The sequence below is a fragment of the Aythya marila genome (genome assembly GCF_965140915.1).
Source record: "Aythya marila genome assembly, chromosome: 16".
NCBI lineage: Eukaryota > Metazoa > Chordata > Aves > Anseriformes > Anatidae > Aythya > Aythya marila.
The window spans coordinates 16,212,148-16,232,433 of NC_139057.1; the positions used below are offsets into that span (position 1 = coordinate 16,212,148).

At 42.5% G+C, this 20,286-nt stretch overlaps 2 protein-coding genes across 8 annotated transcripts in view; both read right to left on the reverse strand.

Annotated features, from left to right (window-relative positions):
* Nucleotides 1–1,946: 1,946 nt before the first annotated feature.
* Nucleotides 1,947–12,098, reverse strand: DYNLRB1 (dynein light chain roadblock-type 1). Its single transcript, XM_082773290.1, has 4 exons — nucleotides 12,022–12,098; nucleotides 8,740–8,815; nucleotides 7,126–7,293; nucleotides 1,947–3,010 (listed from the first exon to the last, which is right to left on the reverse strand). Exons 1-4 carry the CDS (start codon nucleotides 12,022–12,024, stop codon nucleotides 2,967–2,969), a joined length of 291 nt encoding a protein of 96 aa, XP_082629416.1. The 5' UTR covers nucleotides 12,025–12,098; the 3' UTR covers nucleotides 1,947–2,966.
* A 2,086-nt stretch (nucleotides 12,099–14,184) lies between these two features.
* Nucleotides 14,185–20,286, reverse strand: part of ITCH (itchy E3 ubiquitin protein ligase) — a 64,713-nt gene continuing 58,611 nt past the window's right edge. For 2 of the 7 annotated variants that reach the window (XM_082773119.1, XM_082773115.1), the window contains exons 20-24: nucleotides 19,972–20,092; nucleotides 19,170–19,274; nucleotides 18,855–18,951; nucleotides 18,270–18,342; nucleotides 15,266–17,632 (exon numbers count right to left, since the gene is read on the reverse strand). In XM_082773119.1, the coding sequence (XP_082629245.1) occupies nucleotides 17,533–17,632; nucleotides 18,270–18,342; nucleotides 18,855–18,951; nucleotides 19,170–19,274; nucleotides 19,972–20,092 (496 nt within the window). In that variant the 3' untranslated portion in view covers nucleotides 15,266–17,532. Of the gene's footprint in view, nucleotides 15,077–15,264; nucleotides 17,633–18,269; nucleotides 18,343–18,854; nucleotides 18,952–19,169; nucleotides 19,275–19,971; nucleotides 20,093–20,286 lie in introns of those variants that run through there. The other 5 variants (XM_082773116.1, XR_014318598.1, XM_082773117.1 and 2 more) reach the window with 5 other exon arrangements.

Sequence of the window (20,286 nt, forward strand, 5' to 3'; positions counted from 1 at the left end):
GGAACTGCTTCCAGCCAGACCGTTTTGTCTTTGATGCTCCTGATCCAAGTAAGACACTTTTTCTCCATAATGACTACCTAAATGGGGGTAGTTGCTCTTCAACTTGATCCACAACCTTTCCTTTAAAATAATGAAATAAAATGAATGAACTTGTAATGACAGGTGGCACAAGCACAGCATTAGCAAGGCCCTGCCCTCACCAGTTGGATATGACACACCTCCAGAGAGTCCAAAACAAGCTTCAAGACCCTTTTACTCAAGTCCGTGAGTATATTTTAGTCAGATTGCTACCAGTCCTTGGAGAGGAAAAAAAATCCAGAGTTATGGCAGAAACTCTGTGATTTCACTAGAAGTTTATGATCTAAATGCAATGCAGAAAGCGTGCATCTTTGTTTTGTAATAAGGTTATTTATTACAGATTGTTAAAAGGGGGGAGGGGGAGGACAAAAACTCAACACTCTATCCTTAACTCAGATGTGATATGGAACCATTAGGAGGATAGCTACCCTTAAGGAAGTGTCCAAAAGAATGCAGGACACTGCAGAAATTCTCCCATTTTGAAAAGAGCAACATTGCCACCTGCTAGGGGAAGTCAAAGCACATCAGCTGGTCACCACCTCCAGGGAAACATTTCTCTGGCTATGATCAACAGAAGATAAAGGAGACAACCGAAGTCACATTTTTATTCTGCACTGCTTCACTATTCAATTATTATCCAAAGGTTTCAGCTTGCTGGAGATCATTTTTTGAAGACAACATTCAATTAAATCATAGCAGATAACACGCTTTAAACAAGCTGCTGTATATCAGGAACTACTCCAAATACAGAGTGTGATTTCAGACTCTATTCACTGATTAGATGATATGGCTCAAACCATGATTCAGTAATAGAAGTGCCAGTAAATATGTGCTATGTGAGTTATCTGTCAGATTTCTAAGACTAGGAGATAGTTATTTACATTAGTCACTTCTTGGCATAAAATGTGATTGCAGGGCTACACCAATTTAGTGTGGTCAGACATCTGCTAATGGGAGAAATGGTTCATAAACACAGTGCAACAGCCGACACTGAATCATCATGATGACAGCTGAGATGCCCAAAATACTGACAAGTGCCCACAACCAGGTGCTGCAAGACTGACCACTTTACATAATTATAAGTTAAAAATGTGGTTCTCTTCCAAAAAGCATTTATAGACATCATGGTCATAAACATTAACTGAAAAAAAATAGGAGCAGTTTAAAATTAATGGCCAAGTCTGAAAACACACTGAAAAATGCAGAACACTCAGGTTACCTTAGCTGTTTGAGTCACCACATACACACACCATACTTTGTGCTCTGAAATCCAGAAAAACATACAGGTCAACACCAACATTTTTACTAGTCTCCAAAAATCACACCGCAACCAATCGCCTGGAATATTCCCCAACCTGCTGAGCTCAGCCATAAATTCCAAGTTTGTTCCTTTGTGTAGAATTGGACAGTTATCACACATTCCCAAGTACTGCTCACAATTTTCAGAACACAGGGGTAAACCCAGGATACACACTTTTGCTAATACAGATACATCAGTCAGGAGTGATCCCTCACCAGCACAAGAAACAGCATTCCCTAATAATACTGCAGTTACTCAGTTTAGGTTCTCTCCCTAATTATACAGCATGTTTCACACACATAGGCTGCCCCTCTTTGCTCAGGTGCACCTTAGGGGAAATTACTTTTCATGCTGACAAAACCTCCCATCCCATCACTTCTAGTTGCGGCCATGTGTGCGAGGAGGCTGCTGCCCAAGCAGGCAGAAGAGCAGAAAGCCCCTCCTGCTCCCATGGGATGAAGGAGCCTTGGGAATGAGGGGGCTGCCTGGGCACTGCTCCCTGCTGAAGCAGTTCCCAGTATTGAGCTACTCGGGGACACAGGGAAAAAAAAAAAGCAGCACAATACAATATGCATGATTTTTTAATCTGGGCTATGATGTTCTGCACATCATTAAGACAATTTCAGTACAAGGCAGAGTTGTGTCTGTCACACGTGGCATACATCTTCAATGTACACGTTTTGCACAAATCCTTGAGCTCTGCATGCAAATTCAAGACTTTTTCAAGGCTACAAAAAATAACCCCTTTATTATTTTGGAGGAACCAGATGAGCATTTTTGTTTTTAACAGCCATTAACAAAAAAAATACCAAAGCGAGATATCAGATTGAATCAGCTACTGAAATGTGATAGCCCAAGAGCACCCACAGGCAGCATTAATGACCTCACTCAGTCACCGCACATCTCTGTTCTGAGACAAAAAAGGAATTGACGCGAAAATGCTCCAACATATGAGGCAATTATAAATACATAGCACATGTACTTCAAATAAATCACTCAGAGAAAACAACAGATTGGTAAAAATAGTCCTATGAAGGTTCTACTTCTTGAAGAAAAATCTCAGTCAATCACGACAATTAAAATCCTTACAAGAAAAGGGAAACAAGACAAAAACAATCACTGATGACACTTTTTAATTTAATACAACCAGTTACTTTTCCAAAGTAACTTGCAAAACCAGCAGAGAGAACAAGAGGATAGGCAGGTTTCATATTTACAGTAATTCAAAAGTAATAGTGTAAAAGTTTAACTCAAATAGCTGTAACAGGAACATGGAAATGTACAAAGAATAATTTTTAGAACCTTATTAGATTTTTTTATATTATCTTCTTAACTGTTAAAAAGAATCTGTTGCATTTTTTACTGTTTAAGTCACTTGATTCTAATTCACCAACTTCTTCTCAAAATGACTTGTGATAACAGAAGAAACCACTTTTTTTCTATTTGTAAACAACAGAAACATTTGCTTTTGTTTTTTTCAGATATTACAGAAGTGGCACAGCCAAGTTAACACTAATGTTCTACTCTTTACCATTAAATTAAAAAATAGTTGGGCAAAGGGGGGAAAAACCAGATCAAGTTAGTGTAATCATTCAGTAGGATTCTGGATGACAATCAGGAAGTAGTCCTTATCTGGAATGGAAAAGAAAAAGAATATTCTTTCATTGCTGGTATTTGTTCACAGCCAAAGAAAAACATTCCTGCATTTAGCAAAAGTAACTTTCAGCATTTTTCCATATCCCACCAATATGCAGTTGGAACTACTGAGTTTTGACATTTATCGTCAATGAGCAGAACATGTTTGACATGTCAGAGCACTTATTTCAACTTTTAGAAAGGAGAAGTCTCAACTTCAGAAACTTCATGTTCACAAGCCATTTGAAGGTAACTTAACGTGTGCCTAAGGAATAACCGTAACTAGCAAATAAAATAATTTAGCTAAAATAGGTGTTACAAGCTAATGATTTTCCATATCTCACAGGCAGACTGCTAGGCTGAAGCAGTTATAGATGTATTTGTTCTGGAGCAATGGTTATTCCTCTGATCTTCTTCCATATGGAAAGCTGCATATTGGAAGCTGCACCAGCATAAACCCCACAGCCTCTCATTCTCAAGTGCTGCCTTCTCCCCACGGAGCAGCCTGACGGAGCTGCAGTCCTCTTCTTTGCCCCCCCATCAGCACAATCCCACAACAGAGCAGATGCAGTATGAAAGGAACAAAGCTGCATTCTTGCCACATTAATGAGCCACACTCATTTCATTGCTTCCCATTTCATAATTTGATGAAATACTGAGAGCACTGATTTACTGATTTCATAATTTAATTAAATACTGAGGGCACCTCCTGAAGAAAAGGCAGCTATGCTCCATGACTCAGGAGTACACCTGTCCCATGCTACCTTCCCTCTTTTAAGCCAAAGCGGCGGGATGTGTCTCACAGCCAGCATGCTGGGATGGGTGTGCTCGGCTGTTTGGGAGCGACAGGCAGGGCAGGGGTGTTGCACCGTACATGCAGCAGGGATGAGACCCAACCCTTGCTGCTGGGGATAACACGGCACAGAACCTCTGGTTGAGAATTAAGGGGATGAATGGCAAAGCAGATGTCATCAGGGGGTTCTACTACTGACTGTCCATCCAGGCATGGATGAGCCCTATAGGCAATAGGGGGAAATCTTGCGATCAGTTGACCTTGTCCGTATGGGAGACTTCAACTTCCCATACAAACTGAGAAGCAAGTCTGGGACATTCCTAAAGCATGTTAAAGATAACTTCCTGCCACAAGTACTGTGTGAGCCAAGTTGGAAAGGACAACAGGGAAGGCCTTATGGGAACTGTGACAGTATGTGGGCTGTCTTTGCCATAGTGTTCATGAATTAGGTGAATCCAAAATTTTTGCTGTAATGAAGTAAAAGGTCGGCAGAGTTGCCAGCCTGGACTTTAAGAGAGCAGACTTGAAGTTCCTCCAGGCACTAGTTAGTAATGCCTGTTAGTAGCACATTCCCCAGGAATGTGCTTCAGTGGGGTTAGGTGTCCATGAGAGCTGGTCACTTTTTAAGAACCACCTTTTAAAAGCCCAGAAGCAGGCAATCCCATTGTGTCACGTCAAGTAAGGGGGGCAGAAGACTTGGCTGAACAGGGAACTCCTCTTGGAAGTTGGGCAGAAAAAGAAAATACATGACCACTGGAAGCATAGTTAGGCTTCACAGTGAGATGACAAAGCTGCAGTTCAAAACTACAGGGAGAAAAACGAGAAAAGCCAAAGCTCTGCCTGGGTTGATGCTGGACAGCATGGTGTGAAACAACAAAATAGGCTTTTTTAAGAATATCAACAGCAAGAGGAATCTAAGGAAAACATTGTACTAATACTTGATGATGATGATCACCTAAACTAGTAAGAATGATGGAAAAGGTGGAGGCATCTAATGCCTTTTTTGCCTCTGTCTTTGATAGTAATGATACACCTTAGACTCACCAGCTGATACAACTGGTCCCTTACAATTTCACAGAATCACAGAATTTCTAGGTTGGAAGAGACCTCAAGATCATCAAGTCCAACCTCTGACCTAACGCTAGCAGTCCCCACTAAACCATATCCCTAAGCTCTACATCTAAACGTCTCTTAAAGACCTCCAGGGATGGTGACTCCACCACTTCCCTGGGCAGCCTGTTCCAATGCCTCACGACCCTTTCAGTAAAGAAGTTCTTCCTAACATCTAACCTAAAACTCCCCTGGCGCAACTTAAGCCCATTCCCCCTCGTCCTGTCACCAGGCACGTGGGAGAACAGACCAACCCCCACCTCGCTACAGCCTCCCTTGAGGTACCTATAGAGAGCGATAAGGTCGCCCCTGAGCCTCCTCTTCTCCAGGCTGAACAAGCCCAGCTCCCTCAGCCGCTCCTCGTAGGACTTGTTCTCCAGGCCCCTCACCAGCTTCGTCGCCCTTCTCTGCACCCGCTCAAGCACCTCCACGTCCTTCTTGTAGCGAGGGGCCCAAAACTGAACACAGTACTCGAGGTGCGGCCTCACCAGAGCCGAGTACAGGGGGACGATCACCTCCCTAGCCCTGCTGGTCACACTGTTCCTGATACAAGCCAGGATGCCGTTGGCCTTCTTGGCCACCTGAGCACACTGCTGGCTCATATTCAGCCAACTAGTATTATATTTCAGTACTATATTTCAGTACTCGAGTCCATGGGGCTTGACAGGATTCACCCCACAGTGCTGAAGGAATTAGTCAACATTATAGCTGGACCCCTTCCAACAATTTACCAAAGGCTGTGGGAACCAGCGGAGATCCCTGCTGACTGGAAGGTAGCCAATGTCACACACATCTACAAGGGCATGAGAGAAGACCCAGGAAGCAACAGCCTGTCAGTGTAACTGGTGGTCCCCAGGGCTCATTTCTAGGGCTAGGCCTGTTCAGCATCTTTATCAGTGATAAACAGGCAGGAGTGGGACACATTCTCAGCAAGTTTGGTGATGGCACTGAACTGGGAGGTGCTGCTGACTCCCTGCAGACGCCTTGCACAGGGATCTGGATAGATGGGAGCACTGGGCAGTCAACAAAGGGAAAGGCCGGGTGCTGCCCCTGGGACAGAGCAGTGCCGGACACGGGCACAGCCTGGGAGATGCATGGCTGGAGAGCAGCTCAGCAGGATGGGGCCTGGGGGTGCTGGGGACAGCAGCTCAGCACGAGGCCTCGCAGCCAAGGGGGAAAAAAAATGCATTTTGGGGTGCATTAAACACAGCACAGCCAGCCGGACAAATGAGGTGATTGTCTGTTTTCTGTTGGTGGGGCCTTGCCTGGAATACTGTGTGCAGTTCTGGGCCCCACAGTGTGAAGAAGATGTTAAGGTCCTTAAAAGTGTCCAGAGGAGGGCAACAAAGCTGGAAAAAGGGCTGGAAGGCCTGTCCTGTGAGGAGAGGGTGAGTGCACCTTGGTGGTCCAGTCTGGAAGAAAGTAGGCCAATAGGCGCTCTCTGCAGCTTCCCAAGGAGACGCTGATCCCTGCCCCCTGGGGACCGATGGCAGGATGTGCTGGAAGGGCACAGAGCTGTGCCAGGGGAGGGTCCGACCTGGCATTGGGAAAATATTCTGGACTGTGAGGGTGGTCAAAGGTTGGAAGAGGCTTTCTAGCAAGGTTGTTGATGCCCAGTGCCTGTCAGTGTTCAAGAGGCATTCGGATAATGCCCTCGACAACATGCTTTAGCTTTTGGATAGCCCTGAAGAAGTCAGGCAGTTGGATTCAGAGATCTTTGTAGATACCTTCCAACTGAACAATTCTAATTCAGAATTCTTGATCAGAATATCTATTAGACTGGTTTGTTTTATTGCTCAGTCACTGCTGAACTGAAATTGCTCTCAAATTTAAAAAAATATTCCTTTCTGGTTCTCATGGTTTCATATTGAAAAACACAAAGCATGAGAAGCTCCAAGCTGTTTTGCATGCTCCGAAATGCTATTTAATCCTTTCTACTGTTATGAAAATGAAATGAAAACTTATTTCCCACCTTAAAATATTAAAAAGCAAACTTAGGGTCAATGATAAAAGTCTTCAACTGAAGAAAGTAAACAAACCCTTTGGAATAGAGTAGAGTATATATTATAAAGAACAGCAGCATGCAGAACTCATTTCTCAGGCTCAGACTCTACACCACAAAACAAGCAACACCGAACTATGGCAAATCCCACAAGAAAAGCATTCTGCTGGATTCTCTGATGCCTGAGTTCACCCCACTCACTCTTACCTGGTGCAACCATGATTTCATTTTTCTTGGAGCGAATCCGCAAGAATGTGAGGTCATTTTGGGGATCAATGTCTCGCACAGTGCTCCTTGCCTTCATGATGAAACTGTGCATTAGGCCCGCATATTGAATCGTTGTGGAGTTGTCCATAGTACTTTTTATAGGAATACCTGCAAGAAGCCACCACAGGGACAGCAAGGGTCAGTAACAAAACTCCAGAATTACCTCTCCTTTGGGTATCACCATGTCCAATTGTTGCGGCCATTGAACCTATGCATGTGTTACAGCTGTAACAAGGCAACGGGATTAGGAGTGTTCTTTTTAAGGTTTAAAAGAAGAATGTGAACAGAAATAAGATGTGCAGAGGCTACATTCTGTAACCATGGCTGCAGATGAAAAGTACTGTTTACCTCTAGTCGTATCAGTGATTTACTTTTGCTTTTTCAGTTATTCACTTGAGGTGTAAAATTAGAAATAAATAAAAACAAAACCAAGTATTTTAGGGGGAGAGTGGAAATATCAACATTTCAAGTTTGTTTCCTGATGAGGAACAGCTCATCTTTTCAGACAGATTCCTGAATATCACAGCTAAACTACAGTCACATAAGCTAGGCTGGGATAGGCGTTGATTCTAGAGAACGTGAGTAGCTGCATCCCACAGATACAAAGCTGAAGCTTTTAGGCACAACCATAACAGCTCATGCAGTCCTGCAAGGTTCAACTGCTGTGCACCAGCCAAGAATGCAGACACAATGCACACTGTTTGGCCAGAGCCTTCCCTCCTTTATGCTGCTGCCACCCATCAGATGCATTTCCTCATAAAAAGCCAGCCAAAAATCCAGCTCAAATATCAAAAAGTTGATGCAATAGCCTACTACCAAATACTATCATGGCAGAAAAACCACAGCAGGTGTATGTTCAAGTAAGCATACTTCAGCCTGAAGAGCACAAACCATTATTAATCATCATGAAAAAGCAGCAAGCAGGAGCACAAACTGTATAACCAAGGGCTAAGTATGCACCGGTCCAATCTTCGGTATATTCACAGATAGCTGCTACTCGTCATTTTTTCTAAGGATTACTTCTAAGAAATATTCATTTTAAATTGATACTCGCATGATTTTAACAAGCTGGGCTGCCCACAGTGTATTTGGAGTGCTCTGAACAAGTCTGCTGCATTCCACCCTTCAGTGGCTCCAAAAAGAGGCAACTAGCTTATGAGTCCCATGAGGCCATCAGCAGGAGACAGCAGCTGTGCTCCTCATGTCTGCCAAGGCATTCTGGACATGGACAGCAGCAACATTTCAGATGTGATGAGAACTTGCAGTGCTACCCATAAAAGTGTCTCAAAAAGGTGAGGCTCTGACAGACCAGTCCCCAACACTGGCATGGCATGTACAAGATTTTGTGATTTCAGCTTCATTTATCTCCTGAAATAATAAAGCGAGCTTGCAGAAAACCAGAAAAGGAAATTCATTTTCTCTTGTAGCCAGTTATCTACTTTGACTACAGTAAAGTGCAAAGGTGAGACTTTAACTGCAAGTAGTACAACCAGTGGTCCTTAAACTACATGCTCAGAATAAGTTAAAACCTCAGGAAGCAGACTGACACAATACCTTCAGAATTAACAACAATGATTCCTTGCACTCCTTTTTGGCTCTGAATTCGCTTCAGTGTTTCTTCCACCTCAGCCTGCAAAAACAAAGCACAAATCAAAAGATCACAGCTTCTGTTTGGCTTAAACTAATGCTTTGTAATAACAAGTCTGAAAGTAAAACCACCCAAATATAATTCAAACAGGCACTACCTACACCTCTCTATAAAGCAAAGTGTGCTTTGGTACTACCTTTTCTGCATGACCTTATCAGTTGCTTTCCATCTGTCTTCACTCATTTGTGATTATGATAGTGTTTATATAAACTTGAACTCCCTTCTAATCTTTCTCTCCCTCCTCAACCTCATAGCTGGAAGTTGGCTCAGTCTGTGACAGTTTAGGTGCCAAGCAAAAACCATGTATGAAAACACACATGGAACGTATGAACAAACCACAAAAATACATATCCTAAGTAAAAGACTACCTTCCCATTTATTATATGAATGCTAAGAGCAATTGAAAATCAGAAAAGTGAAAGGAAAAAGAACAATGCTATGCATTTGCAATTATGATTCGTGCTAGTATAGCTATCACCGATTTACTACTTTGGAAAACCAACTTAAAAAAAAAAAAAAAAAAAAAGGCAAGGCATTAGTTCCACTGCCTTCTCTGTAAAAATCACCATCAACTTCAGGAGAGCTTTCAGCCCATTCTGCACATCTTACACTGCTACAAGCCATCAATCCAAACCTGTCTGTGGGCTCTCCAGCACAACCCTAAGATCTGACCACTATAGCATTTCACAGCTGGGTGAATCCCCTTCAAAAGGCATTTGTTATATCTGATTCTCACTAAAGGAAACAGAGGCATGCAGCATCTTTCAGATCCTGAAAGAAGCAATTCAGATCAGAAGAAAAGGGTAATCTAAGCTCAGGGTAAAGGTGAGATCCACACAGGACACTTGGCCAAGATGCCACATTTGTTAGGCACTGCAAGGAACCCTCTCTCCACCTCCACCCTCTGTCAAACCAACCACTTATTCTATCACAAGACAGCTTCTGCTTCGGAGCTCTTGGCAACCTTTCTGCAGGGTCTGCTAGCATATGTAGTTAAGACAACCCCCTGCTACAAGCGTGGTACCACTGGAATATGTCTTCACAAAGAGGTTTTTTGTCACATACTTGAGAGAAACATTTGAGTTTAATCACTTTGACAAAGCCCTTGGTAATTTTTGAATGCCAGACTGTTTCCACATAGAAGACAATGAAAGAGGAAAAAAAAACCTACAATGTGCACAAATGCTGAGCGATATATGGTGGCACACTGCTCAGTTTGAAATAATTTCCTGATTTCTTACTAGCTGGATTCCAAGTCCTAATTAATCAAATACTTCATCAGGCCTTAACATGCCTATTTGGATGCAAACAAGCATCCCGACAGAACTGTACCCATGTGTGGTGGTTTTACTCGGGCAGGTGACCAAGCTCCACCGCACCTGCTCTCTCACTCCCCCTCTTCAAAGAGGAACAGGGAGAAAATACGATGAAAAGCGCTCAAGGGTTGAGATAAGGACAAGGAGATTGCACAGTAATTATCGTGACGGGCAAAACAGACTCAGCACATGGAGATAGTAAGATTTATTGCTTATTACTAGCAAGCTAGAGAAGCGAGAAACAAAGGAAAGAAACCAAAAGCACCTTCCGCCCCAACCACCCTCTTCCACCTCTTCCCCCCCACCACCACCCCAAGCAGCGCAGAAGAACGGGGGTTATGGTCAGTCCATAGTGCTTCTTCTCCACCTCTCCTTCTCAGTCATTCTCTTCCCCTGTGCTGTGGGGTCCCACCCACGGGATGCAGTCCTTGCTGAACTGATCCGGCATGGTCTTCCCACAGGCAGCAGCTCTTCCAGAACTGCTCCAGATATGGGTCCGTACCACGGGGTCCATCCCTCAGGAGCAAACTGCTCCAACCTGGATCCTCCACAGGCAGCAGCTCCTGCCAGATCACCTGCTCCTGCGTGGGCTCCTCTCCACAGGCTACAGGTCCAGCCCAGAATCTACTCCAGCAGGGATCTTCTACAGGCCACAGCCTCCATTGGTGCAGGTCCACCTGCTCCTGTGTGGTCTCCTCCGCGGGCTGCAGTGTGGAACCCTGCTCCACTGTGGTACTCCTTGGGCTTCAGGGGGACAGCCTGCTTCACCATGGTCCTCACAGCAGAGGACTTCTGCTCTGGCACCTCTCCCCTTCCTCCTTCCCTGATTTTGGCACCTGCAAGGCTGTTTCTCACCCCTCACTCTCCCAGCTGCTGTGCGGCGCAGCATTTTTTTTTTCCTGTCTTAAATGTGCTCTCACAGAGGTGCAAAACAACATCGCTTATTGGCTCAGCTCTGGTCAGCAGTGGGGCCCTTACCAAACACGGGCCTTACCAAACAGCTTCTAGATCCTTCTCACAGAAGCCACCCCTATGGCCCCCTGCTACCAAAACCTTGCCACGTAAACCTACTACGCCATGTTGAAATTCTTCTAACAACCAGCAGATAACCTAACTCACTGAGGGGTGAACTGCTCTAGCAGCTTGATGCTGACCAAGTGCTCTTACTGCCTGACACATGGGAGCCCTGCTGACACACAGGAGCCTCGGGGCTCACCCAGCTCCACTCACCACAGCTACAGAGGCACTACCCAGAAATAAAAAAAAAAAAATTGTTGAACTTGTTAACCAAACAAAAACTTCATCTTAATAAAGGACCAAAAAACTACAAGAGACTGTACACGGGAAAGCAGAGATGCACTGGGGAGGAGAATAAAACCCCTTCCTGCCAGCAACCAGCTCATACAAACGCTCAACTGTCTGTACAGTGGCAGCCTTCATCCCCCCGGAGGTCCAGGAGGCCTTAACTCCCACGCTCACCTAACAAAGGCGTCTTAACAGCACACGCCAGTTTTCTATCTACCATCGACGCCAGTATTTGTTCCTTTAAAAGTTTCCCACGCACGGTGTGGGGTTTTATTACCGTCAGCTACCTGGCCACACGTTTCACCAGGAAACAGCCTTTTGTGCGGTTACAGCAAAACAAACAAGCTCCGGGTTCTGTGGAACACGAGACCGAAGAAGCCGGCGGCCTTCACGCAGGCCGATTCGCCTTCCCCAGCCGCCCCAGCCTCAGGACCGCACGGCCCTGAACCCTGAGCCCCGAGCCCCACCGGCCCGGCCCGGCCCGGCCCAGCGGAAGCCCCAGGACGCTCCCCGGGCTCCCCAGCCGCGGCCCGGCCTAAGCGCGCCCCCCCCCGCTGCCTCACCCACCATCGCGAGCCGCCGCCACCGCCCCGTCGCCAGTCACGGCCTTGCGCGCATGCGCGCCCCGCTCGACCAATCCGCGGCACTTCACCGGCGGCAGGGCCGGGCCACGCGCGTGCGCGGCCCCTGGGCCGGTGCGGCGGTGACGGCACCACCGGGCAGGGAAGTGGCCTCAGGGAGGCGCAGCCGGCCCCGGCATACCCTGAGGAAAAACCAACAGCAAAAAAAAAACAAAAAAAAAAAACAAAAAAAAAAAACACGGCGGGGATTGGCGTAGCAGAAGGCCGGCCCTTCAGCAGGCCGGGCGGCAGGCGTCGCAAAGCTCCTCCCGCCGCAGGGCCCCTCAGCGCGACCCCTGCCCCCTGCCCCGACCTGGAGCCGGCACCAGCGACCCTGAGAGGGTCACGGAGCTGGGAAGTGACTGAACGCCACGACCAAGTTGTGTGGTTATAGCAACGCTGAACGGTGGCTTTTCTCCACTCCAAAAATAAATAAATAAACAAATAAATCATGAAATAGTGAAAATAACATCACAGCTGTACTAACTTAACCTCCCCCATAGCACTACCGAAGTTAGGGTTGATGCAATTTGTTAGTATGTTTTTAAGCGATCATATCCAGATTTTGTACAGTAGGGATCACTGTCCCTACTGTACAAAAAATGGCACTTCCTATTGTAAACATTTACCAGGCACAGAAAAACATAACAGGGACGAATTGCTGCTAACAAAGTTTTATTTATTAAGGCTGTATGAAGATGTGGGAAAGCAAGTGAGAGGGGGAATTAGGAGAATCTTTTCAAATAGAGCGCTGACAGTTTTAAACTAGTGAATACTACTTACTGTCTTTGCTGACTATGGTGCAAATTACTTAAAAATAAGAAGCCCTGGGCCCCTTACCAAGGTTAGTCTCTTGATAAGAGTGTGAGCCTATCTTAAGAAACTGGTCCTGCAGATGGACAAGAGCCAAGGAGCGACTGAATCTGGTCAACTAGCAGTGACAAGGAAGAGTCACCAACCTTCATCCCCACGACGCCCAATGACCACCAGGTAACACTGCTCAAGTGCAGATAGGAGGAGCTTATGGAAGTGACTTACTGAACTAATTTTAATCTGAAGCAGGGACAGGTTAGGCATATGTATAGGTGCATTGTGAAACTTTATGCACATGTAACTCTTTACTGCATATAACCGTGGCAAGTTGTTGTGTCGCGTGCCTACAATTTTGGTGGGACTACCCCCCATGCTGCCCAGCACTGAATAAACATACCTACTTTACAATCTTACTGATTGTGGAGTCCGTTTTCCGCAAGTCACAGGCAGAGTGAAAACCCAATGGAAAAGACCATAGCAAGGCAGGTTACCTCCAGTGTGGTAGGATCAGTTGAGGAACATTCGAACAAATTGGACATAAACGAGTTCATGGGATCTGAGAGGATGTACCTAAAAGCACAAGTTGCTGCAAGGCAAATCTCCATTACCTGCCATGCAGATAATCTGCATGGTGATCAGGAAGGGCTCCCGAGGACAGGAAGAATGCAACTGTCACTTCTGCCTTCAAGAGGAGGGATCCAGGGAAGGAGAGGCTTGCCTGTCTCAGTGCAGTCCCTGGAAGATCAGGGAACACCTCCTCATAGAAGCCATTTCCAAAAACATTAAGGAAAACACGATGATTGGGAACAGTCAGCGTGGATTTGCAAAGAGGAAATCACTCCTTACTGATGCAATAACCTTCAACAACGAGGTGACCAGCTCGGTGGGGGAAGGAAACAGCAGTGAATGTTGTTTCTCTCTACTTAAGTAAGGCTTTCAGCACTGTCTCATGTAATGTGGGCAAGCTGATGAAATACCAACTAAATTAGAGAGAGGGCTGTGAGGTGGGCTAGGAAGTGCTGTGACCAGTGGCACAGCTGGAAGCCAGTCACTAGTGGGATGCCCCAAGGGCAATACTGGTGAGGGACTGTTTAATCCCTTCACCAGTGAGCAGGAAATGGGACAGAGTGTGCCCTCAGCAGCTCTGGAGATGTAAAACCGTGAGAAGGGGCCGATATACCAGGTGACTACATGACTGTGCAGTCATTCTAAGGAACCTTGAAAGGCTGGAGAAACAGGCAGAAGACAGAGATCTCTGAACACACAAAGCCAGCCTACACACCCACTCCTGCCCCCCAAGAGCAGACAGACAAGTTTATTTCCACACAGGTGCTTCGTAACACAGAAGGAATAACAAGACTACCATCTCTTTTAAGTAGTTTATAAAAGTATTTGACTTACTGAGATACTGTTACAGTTACCTGAGTATTTGAAATTACAATGCAAGGAAATTTCAACAATGACTTTCAGTACAGTATTTTACAATCCAGTGCTGCTGATTCCAGTTTATTTACTAGTTCACTAGAGCACATATACACAAACAATGATTTTTGGAGAAAATTAAGAGACACCACAAAAAAAGGAGGCTGGAGATGCCAAGACAACAATGAGCTGAGATTGCAAATTCAGTGCAGCATGTAATAGAAGCACAAACCGAAAATTTAGGCATTTTTTTTTGTTTTACTTTGAGTAATTTATTTAAAACAAAACAAAAAAAAAACACAAACAAACAGATTAAAAAATAATCTTCCATACTAGGTCAGATGAAGACATGACACATCTACTGTGTACTTCAATATACTAACATTTCTTGAGCTACCCAGAACAATGAGGCTTTGTTAATTTTTAGATCAGCCAGTCATCATTTAATTACCTTTCTCATATCATTATTATAAGGCAAAATTGTAAACAGAAGCTGTTTTAATACTTCATAATTGGGATCAATTGGCAGTTGCTTATGAATATACATTTGTTATATACTATGAATTTATGCAGCTCAGGCTGCTCAAGCAGTTGGAGTAATGAGAGACAAATTCATTAACCTCTGCTGAAAGTCCAATTTATAATTGTCTATTATCTGGGATACCAGACACTGTGGGCTTATTCACATGTTTCCACCAAATTCCCATAAAGAACAGAGAAGTGCACCAGCAGTTCATATTAACAGCTTTTTATTTCTACACAACATGCTGTGAAAAAAAAATTAACAGACTTGTTAGCATTTACAATGCTTACAAATAAAAATGTCTAAGTAGTCTCTACTTCCGGCTTCAGAAATACTGCCAATTAAACACAGTAGTAGACTTTAAATTTTGGCTAAATCCAATGTTTCACAGATATTTCCCCCCCCCCCCCCCCAGCTGATTCTTTCTTTGCAGTATTTTAAAATAATTTCTGGTGCTTGGGATATCCAGCCCCCTTTCCCCCCTCCCTAATACAGCAGAAAAGACATATAAACATGCCATTTAAATTAAAGAAAGAAAAATGGAGCAAGTGGAATCCTGGACTGCAAAAATATATACAAGCATTTACCTTTTTCCTGAACTAAACATTTCAACCATAAAAATATTAAACAGCCATACCCTATAGAACTAGGGCTAAGGCTATTTCAATTATAACTATTCTTTATTTTAAAAATATAGGGCTGAAAGCCTTTTGGGTGATATTTATACATTAACAGCATTTCTAGGTTTCCTACACAAATCATGAAGTGTTATGCAGAACAAAAACTATTTTTAATCTTGTATTATCTTGCTTAATTTAATCTCTCTTGTAAATATGTTAGATAACTAGATTTCAGTGTAAGAATTAACATAAACAGAATATTTATAAGGCTTTTTTCTCCTTATGAGCTGTATGCTGTAAAATATCCATCAAATGTTTTGAAGTTGGCAGATTTTCCTGCTAGTAAAACCACAAAGCCAGGTTAGTTCTCTCCATCAGTGAAAATGTAAAAGTGGGTGATTCCTGTACCATCAGAAACTCTTTTCTGTTGCTTTTATTAGAATATGCATAACAAAATTCACTCTAAGGTCTAATTCTGCTTTCCAAGCAGGTTGTATCACTTTGACCTGAAAATCTTGAGTCAGTAGTATCTTAGGTTTTCTTACGCCTGAATCATTTTTTCCATCTTGTAGTTTATACAGAAGGGACAGCAGGAAAGAAATACTCTTTGTGAGACTGGAAGTTCAATTTTACTGTTCCCCATTGTCCTGTTTCAGCTCCAGTTTATAGAAGCATCTTAAAAACAGCTGCTGTCCCAACGCTTTGAGCTACTGTTATGCTTTAACTTGTGCTACATGGTATGTCGAGTGTCATGTTTCTTACTATGGCTAACAGCTTGTCTCATTGAAGTTTGCTTTCCTCACTTCAGATAAGGAAAGAGCCAACCATACCCAAAAAGTACATTCAGTCTAAAGGAGCAGTAAAATGTTTTTGTAAACCAGAAGAGAATTGAACATTGACAGATTCTAAAAGGAAGAAAAAGATGTTATTAATCCAGTAAGAACTTGCTACAAAAGCTACTAGCTATGTAAGCATCTTAGGGTGACCTAGCTTAAAAACCTCCCCCAGAAACTTCAATTCTAATTGAATTGTTTTCTGATGCTCCAACTTTTCAAAAATCTGTAATCCACATATGAACTTTCTAGTCCTCTTAGTCTTAGCCAATATTGCATTAGTTCATCACCATTTAAATCCAGTTCCTTTGTACCTCTTCCTGAGAACCCAATGAAGTCTTCAGAGAAAAATGCTTGCAACATGTAAGAATAACACTTAGTATAATGTCCATTAACACTTTTGACAAGAAATATCAGTCTGCAAACAGGAATCTAAATGGAATCAGTGCAATTCCAGGTGGTCTTGTCTTTTGCAAAACAAGTGAAGTACCACAGTGTTAATACAGTTTTAAAAGTTAGTTGTTTTACACAGAAAAAAGTCAGAATTCTTCTGAGGGCACACAGAAACATTACAGCAACTTTGGGCAGGCAACTATTTTGCTGAAATTAGCAGGATTGTGAACAAACAAACAAACAAACAAAAAAAAAAGCAAAGCTATGCCTCAGATCTGTGCCACAGTTTGAAATTCCCTTAACAGCAGTCTGAGTCCAACTGGCATGTGAGCAGACTCCAGGCAGGGAAAAAAACAGTCCAGCCACTTGAGTTACAAAAAAGAGCTTAAGCAATAAATTTGCTCACAGTAGGCAGAGGATGGTTAAGAGTTGGCTCTGGTAACATTGCTGTAAAGAGGTTACGATGCTGCTGCAGCATTGCAGCTACCAATGAACTTCCCAGTGCATCAGTAGCAAAATATGCTACTAAAAAGGAAAGACAAAACTATTTTAAAAAAATCTGTCAGTCATTAAGGACACATTCTAAGGAATGAATGAGCGCCCAAAGCTGTATTAAATTTCTACTTAGGTCATAATTAATTTGTAGCTGTATCTGATTGCTCTTTTGATCTCTGAAAGTGCTCAGCAGAAATCCAGAGTTAACATGGATAAAACCTCAGGATAACACCCATTTACTTACACGCTAGTATCATTAAATAAATCCAAGTCATGTCTACTTTACAATGAAGTGTGCAACAAGCAGAAGAAGTGAAGAACATACATCAAGTTCACGTTCTTCAAGGTGCAAATCTTAGCTATTCCTGCCCAAATCCTTCTGTTTCTTCAATTGCAAACAACAGCTTTTCCTTCAACTGCTCATAATTCTTATAGGGTGGAAGGTCTAAGCGATTGAAACTGAAAATAAAGAAAAACCTTAAGTACTTGAGAATAATTTAAACATCACCAAAAAAAATCCATTATGGATGTGTTAACTTTCCTGTGTAGATGGATACCTGGATTTACACCCGGTGATAAGCTGACTTCTGACACAAATTTATCTATTTATTAGAGCGAAAGTTAACATACAAGCAGCTGTGTTCAACAGTAATAGCTTTCCAGAAATGCACTGTAATCAGTAAGTTTTATATTTGAAATGTTACGTTTGTATATTTTTACCAAGCACTAATGGAACTGAGTAGAAGCTATGTTTTTTTTTCGGGAAGAGGAAGTCTGAATGCGGCTATTTATTTCACTATCAAGATTGAGTGTGGTGATAATAGAAGATCAGTCCCAACTTCTTTAGAAAGTAATGTTTATTACTTTAGGTTTTCAGTAGTGTGCAAATCCATGGAATTTACAATGGAATCTAGTCCATGACACAAATCCGTTTTTCTGAAGCTTAACTATTATCCAACAACAAAGCTTATTGGCATAACTTGGTGTTTGCGGTCACACAGTCCATTTAAGTATATTACCTATTTACTAAAATCTCAAAATAAGATTGCCATCAGCAGACACAGAGCCATAGTAGCATTTTGTTTTATGTACTTACCAGGTATGACTTCTAGGTAACCAGTTTTCCTTTCCAACTTTTTCAATACAAAATTTTTGTGGTCCATTGCTCCCTGTAACAAATTGAAATAAAACTGCCATAGGTCTAGCTGCCTTTGCATCATCAGTAGGTAACAGATGACAACACAGCATGAAAGACTTGAAGGCAAGATACCATTATTTAAACCGAACAAAGACATCTGTCTTTCACTATACAACTCTGTCCAGATTAAAGCATGCATCTGGTGAAATGAATAAATTTGAAGTGATGCTGAAAGAGACACAATCAGAATCACAGAATGGATGAGGTTGGAAGCAACCTGGTTGGAAGCCATCTGATCGAACTCCCCTGCTTAAGCAGGTAGTCCTAGAAGCAGGTTGCCCAGGACCATGTCCAGATCATGTATCATATCAATCATACAATAGATATTAATTTTCCTTCCATCCATTTTTCTCTCATAGTCTAGTATATTCAGGACTTAAAAACAGTATTCAACATATATTCAATATAAAATTCATAAAGAGCATCCTTAAACATGTAGCTTGATCCTTTTCAAAAATGCTTTGTGTGTGTTGTTATGCATACCCATGAGGTCAGCAAATCCTCCCACTGGTAATCTGCATGTTCCAGTAACAAACTGCAGAAGTCTCATTCTCTTCTCATTATCTATTTCTTTCACAAACTGAAAAATAATTGAAATAAACATTGATGTATTATTTAGTATTCATATATTCACATCATCATCCATAGTTTAGCAAATTGCACAGATGTTACAAATACGTAGATTAGCTGTAGATTTGTATTTACACATGACAAATCTGTTCAGTAATTCTGACTAGTGCTAACTAAGCTGTTGCTGTGCTCTGCTGTGTTTTGTTCTTCTGAAAAAAGTCTACGGACCTGCCAGAACCATAATATCTGTCTGCTGGTCCTGGTATAATGCCGGTAGATAGTATGCCTCTGCCAGTCATTCAGATCAATTTCTTGCATTCCACATAGAAGCACCTTCAGGGGAGAAAAAGGGAAATAAACATTAAACTACAAGCTATCACTTGCTTCTACAGCAAAAGAGATCAACTCCATTGTACTTAAAAGCATCTGCAATGACAGTATACTCAATTTTAAACCATTTTTAAACTTCCACAGCACATAATAACGACTGCTCACAAAGAACATTTGGAGAGGCCACAAGATAGAAATCAATACATTCATGAAAAATGGAATAGCTGTTTGCATTTAGATGTTCAAACCAGGAACACATACTTGATCACTGCCCAACAATATGATTCTGTGCTAGAAATAGGATGTTTTCCTTCAAAAACTCTAATAAGGTATAATTTTGAGAGATCAAAAGCATCTAAAGCCTGATGCACTCTATCATCCATTACATATCTGGTTCTAATACCGTTTCTGTCAAGTTACTCATTCTTCAGACACAGGCAAATCAAATTTTTGAGGATTACAAAAGCACTTAGTCAAAAAAAATTCTACAGGCAGAATCTTAGCCTTTAGAAATGTGTAAGAAAGCTGCAAAGACGAAAGTGAAGAACACACTAACCAAGTATTACTCCATAAAGTTTCCTTCAAACACCCTATAAAACAGAACTGTCAGCCTTAGTGAAGCTTGTTCTTCAGACAATGACTAACATTCTGGTATTATGTGTAAAAAACTAGATCTAGCAATACCCAAACAATCCTTTACCTCCAGTTCCTTAGCATCAAAATACTGCAAATACTGTTGTGGCAAAATTTCATTGAAGCCTTCAAAGAAAGCCTGTGTCTGTTCTTCAACACCCCGGGAAAGTCGCCATTCTGCTACTAGCCTGTAAAATAGGATACAGAAAGATAACTTGATCTGGCCTATGCTAACTCAAGTTTACATCTTTTTTAGCCTACTGAAATGAACTGTAAGCTATGTTAAAAAAAAAAAAAAAAAAAAAAAAAAAGTGAAGTCTGGAAAGTTCTGGGGATAGAGCATTCTATAATTTTATTTGCAACCTTCACTGCGCAAACAGTT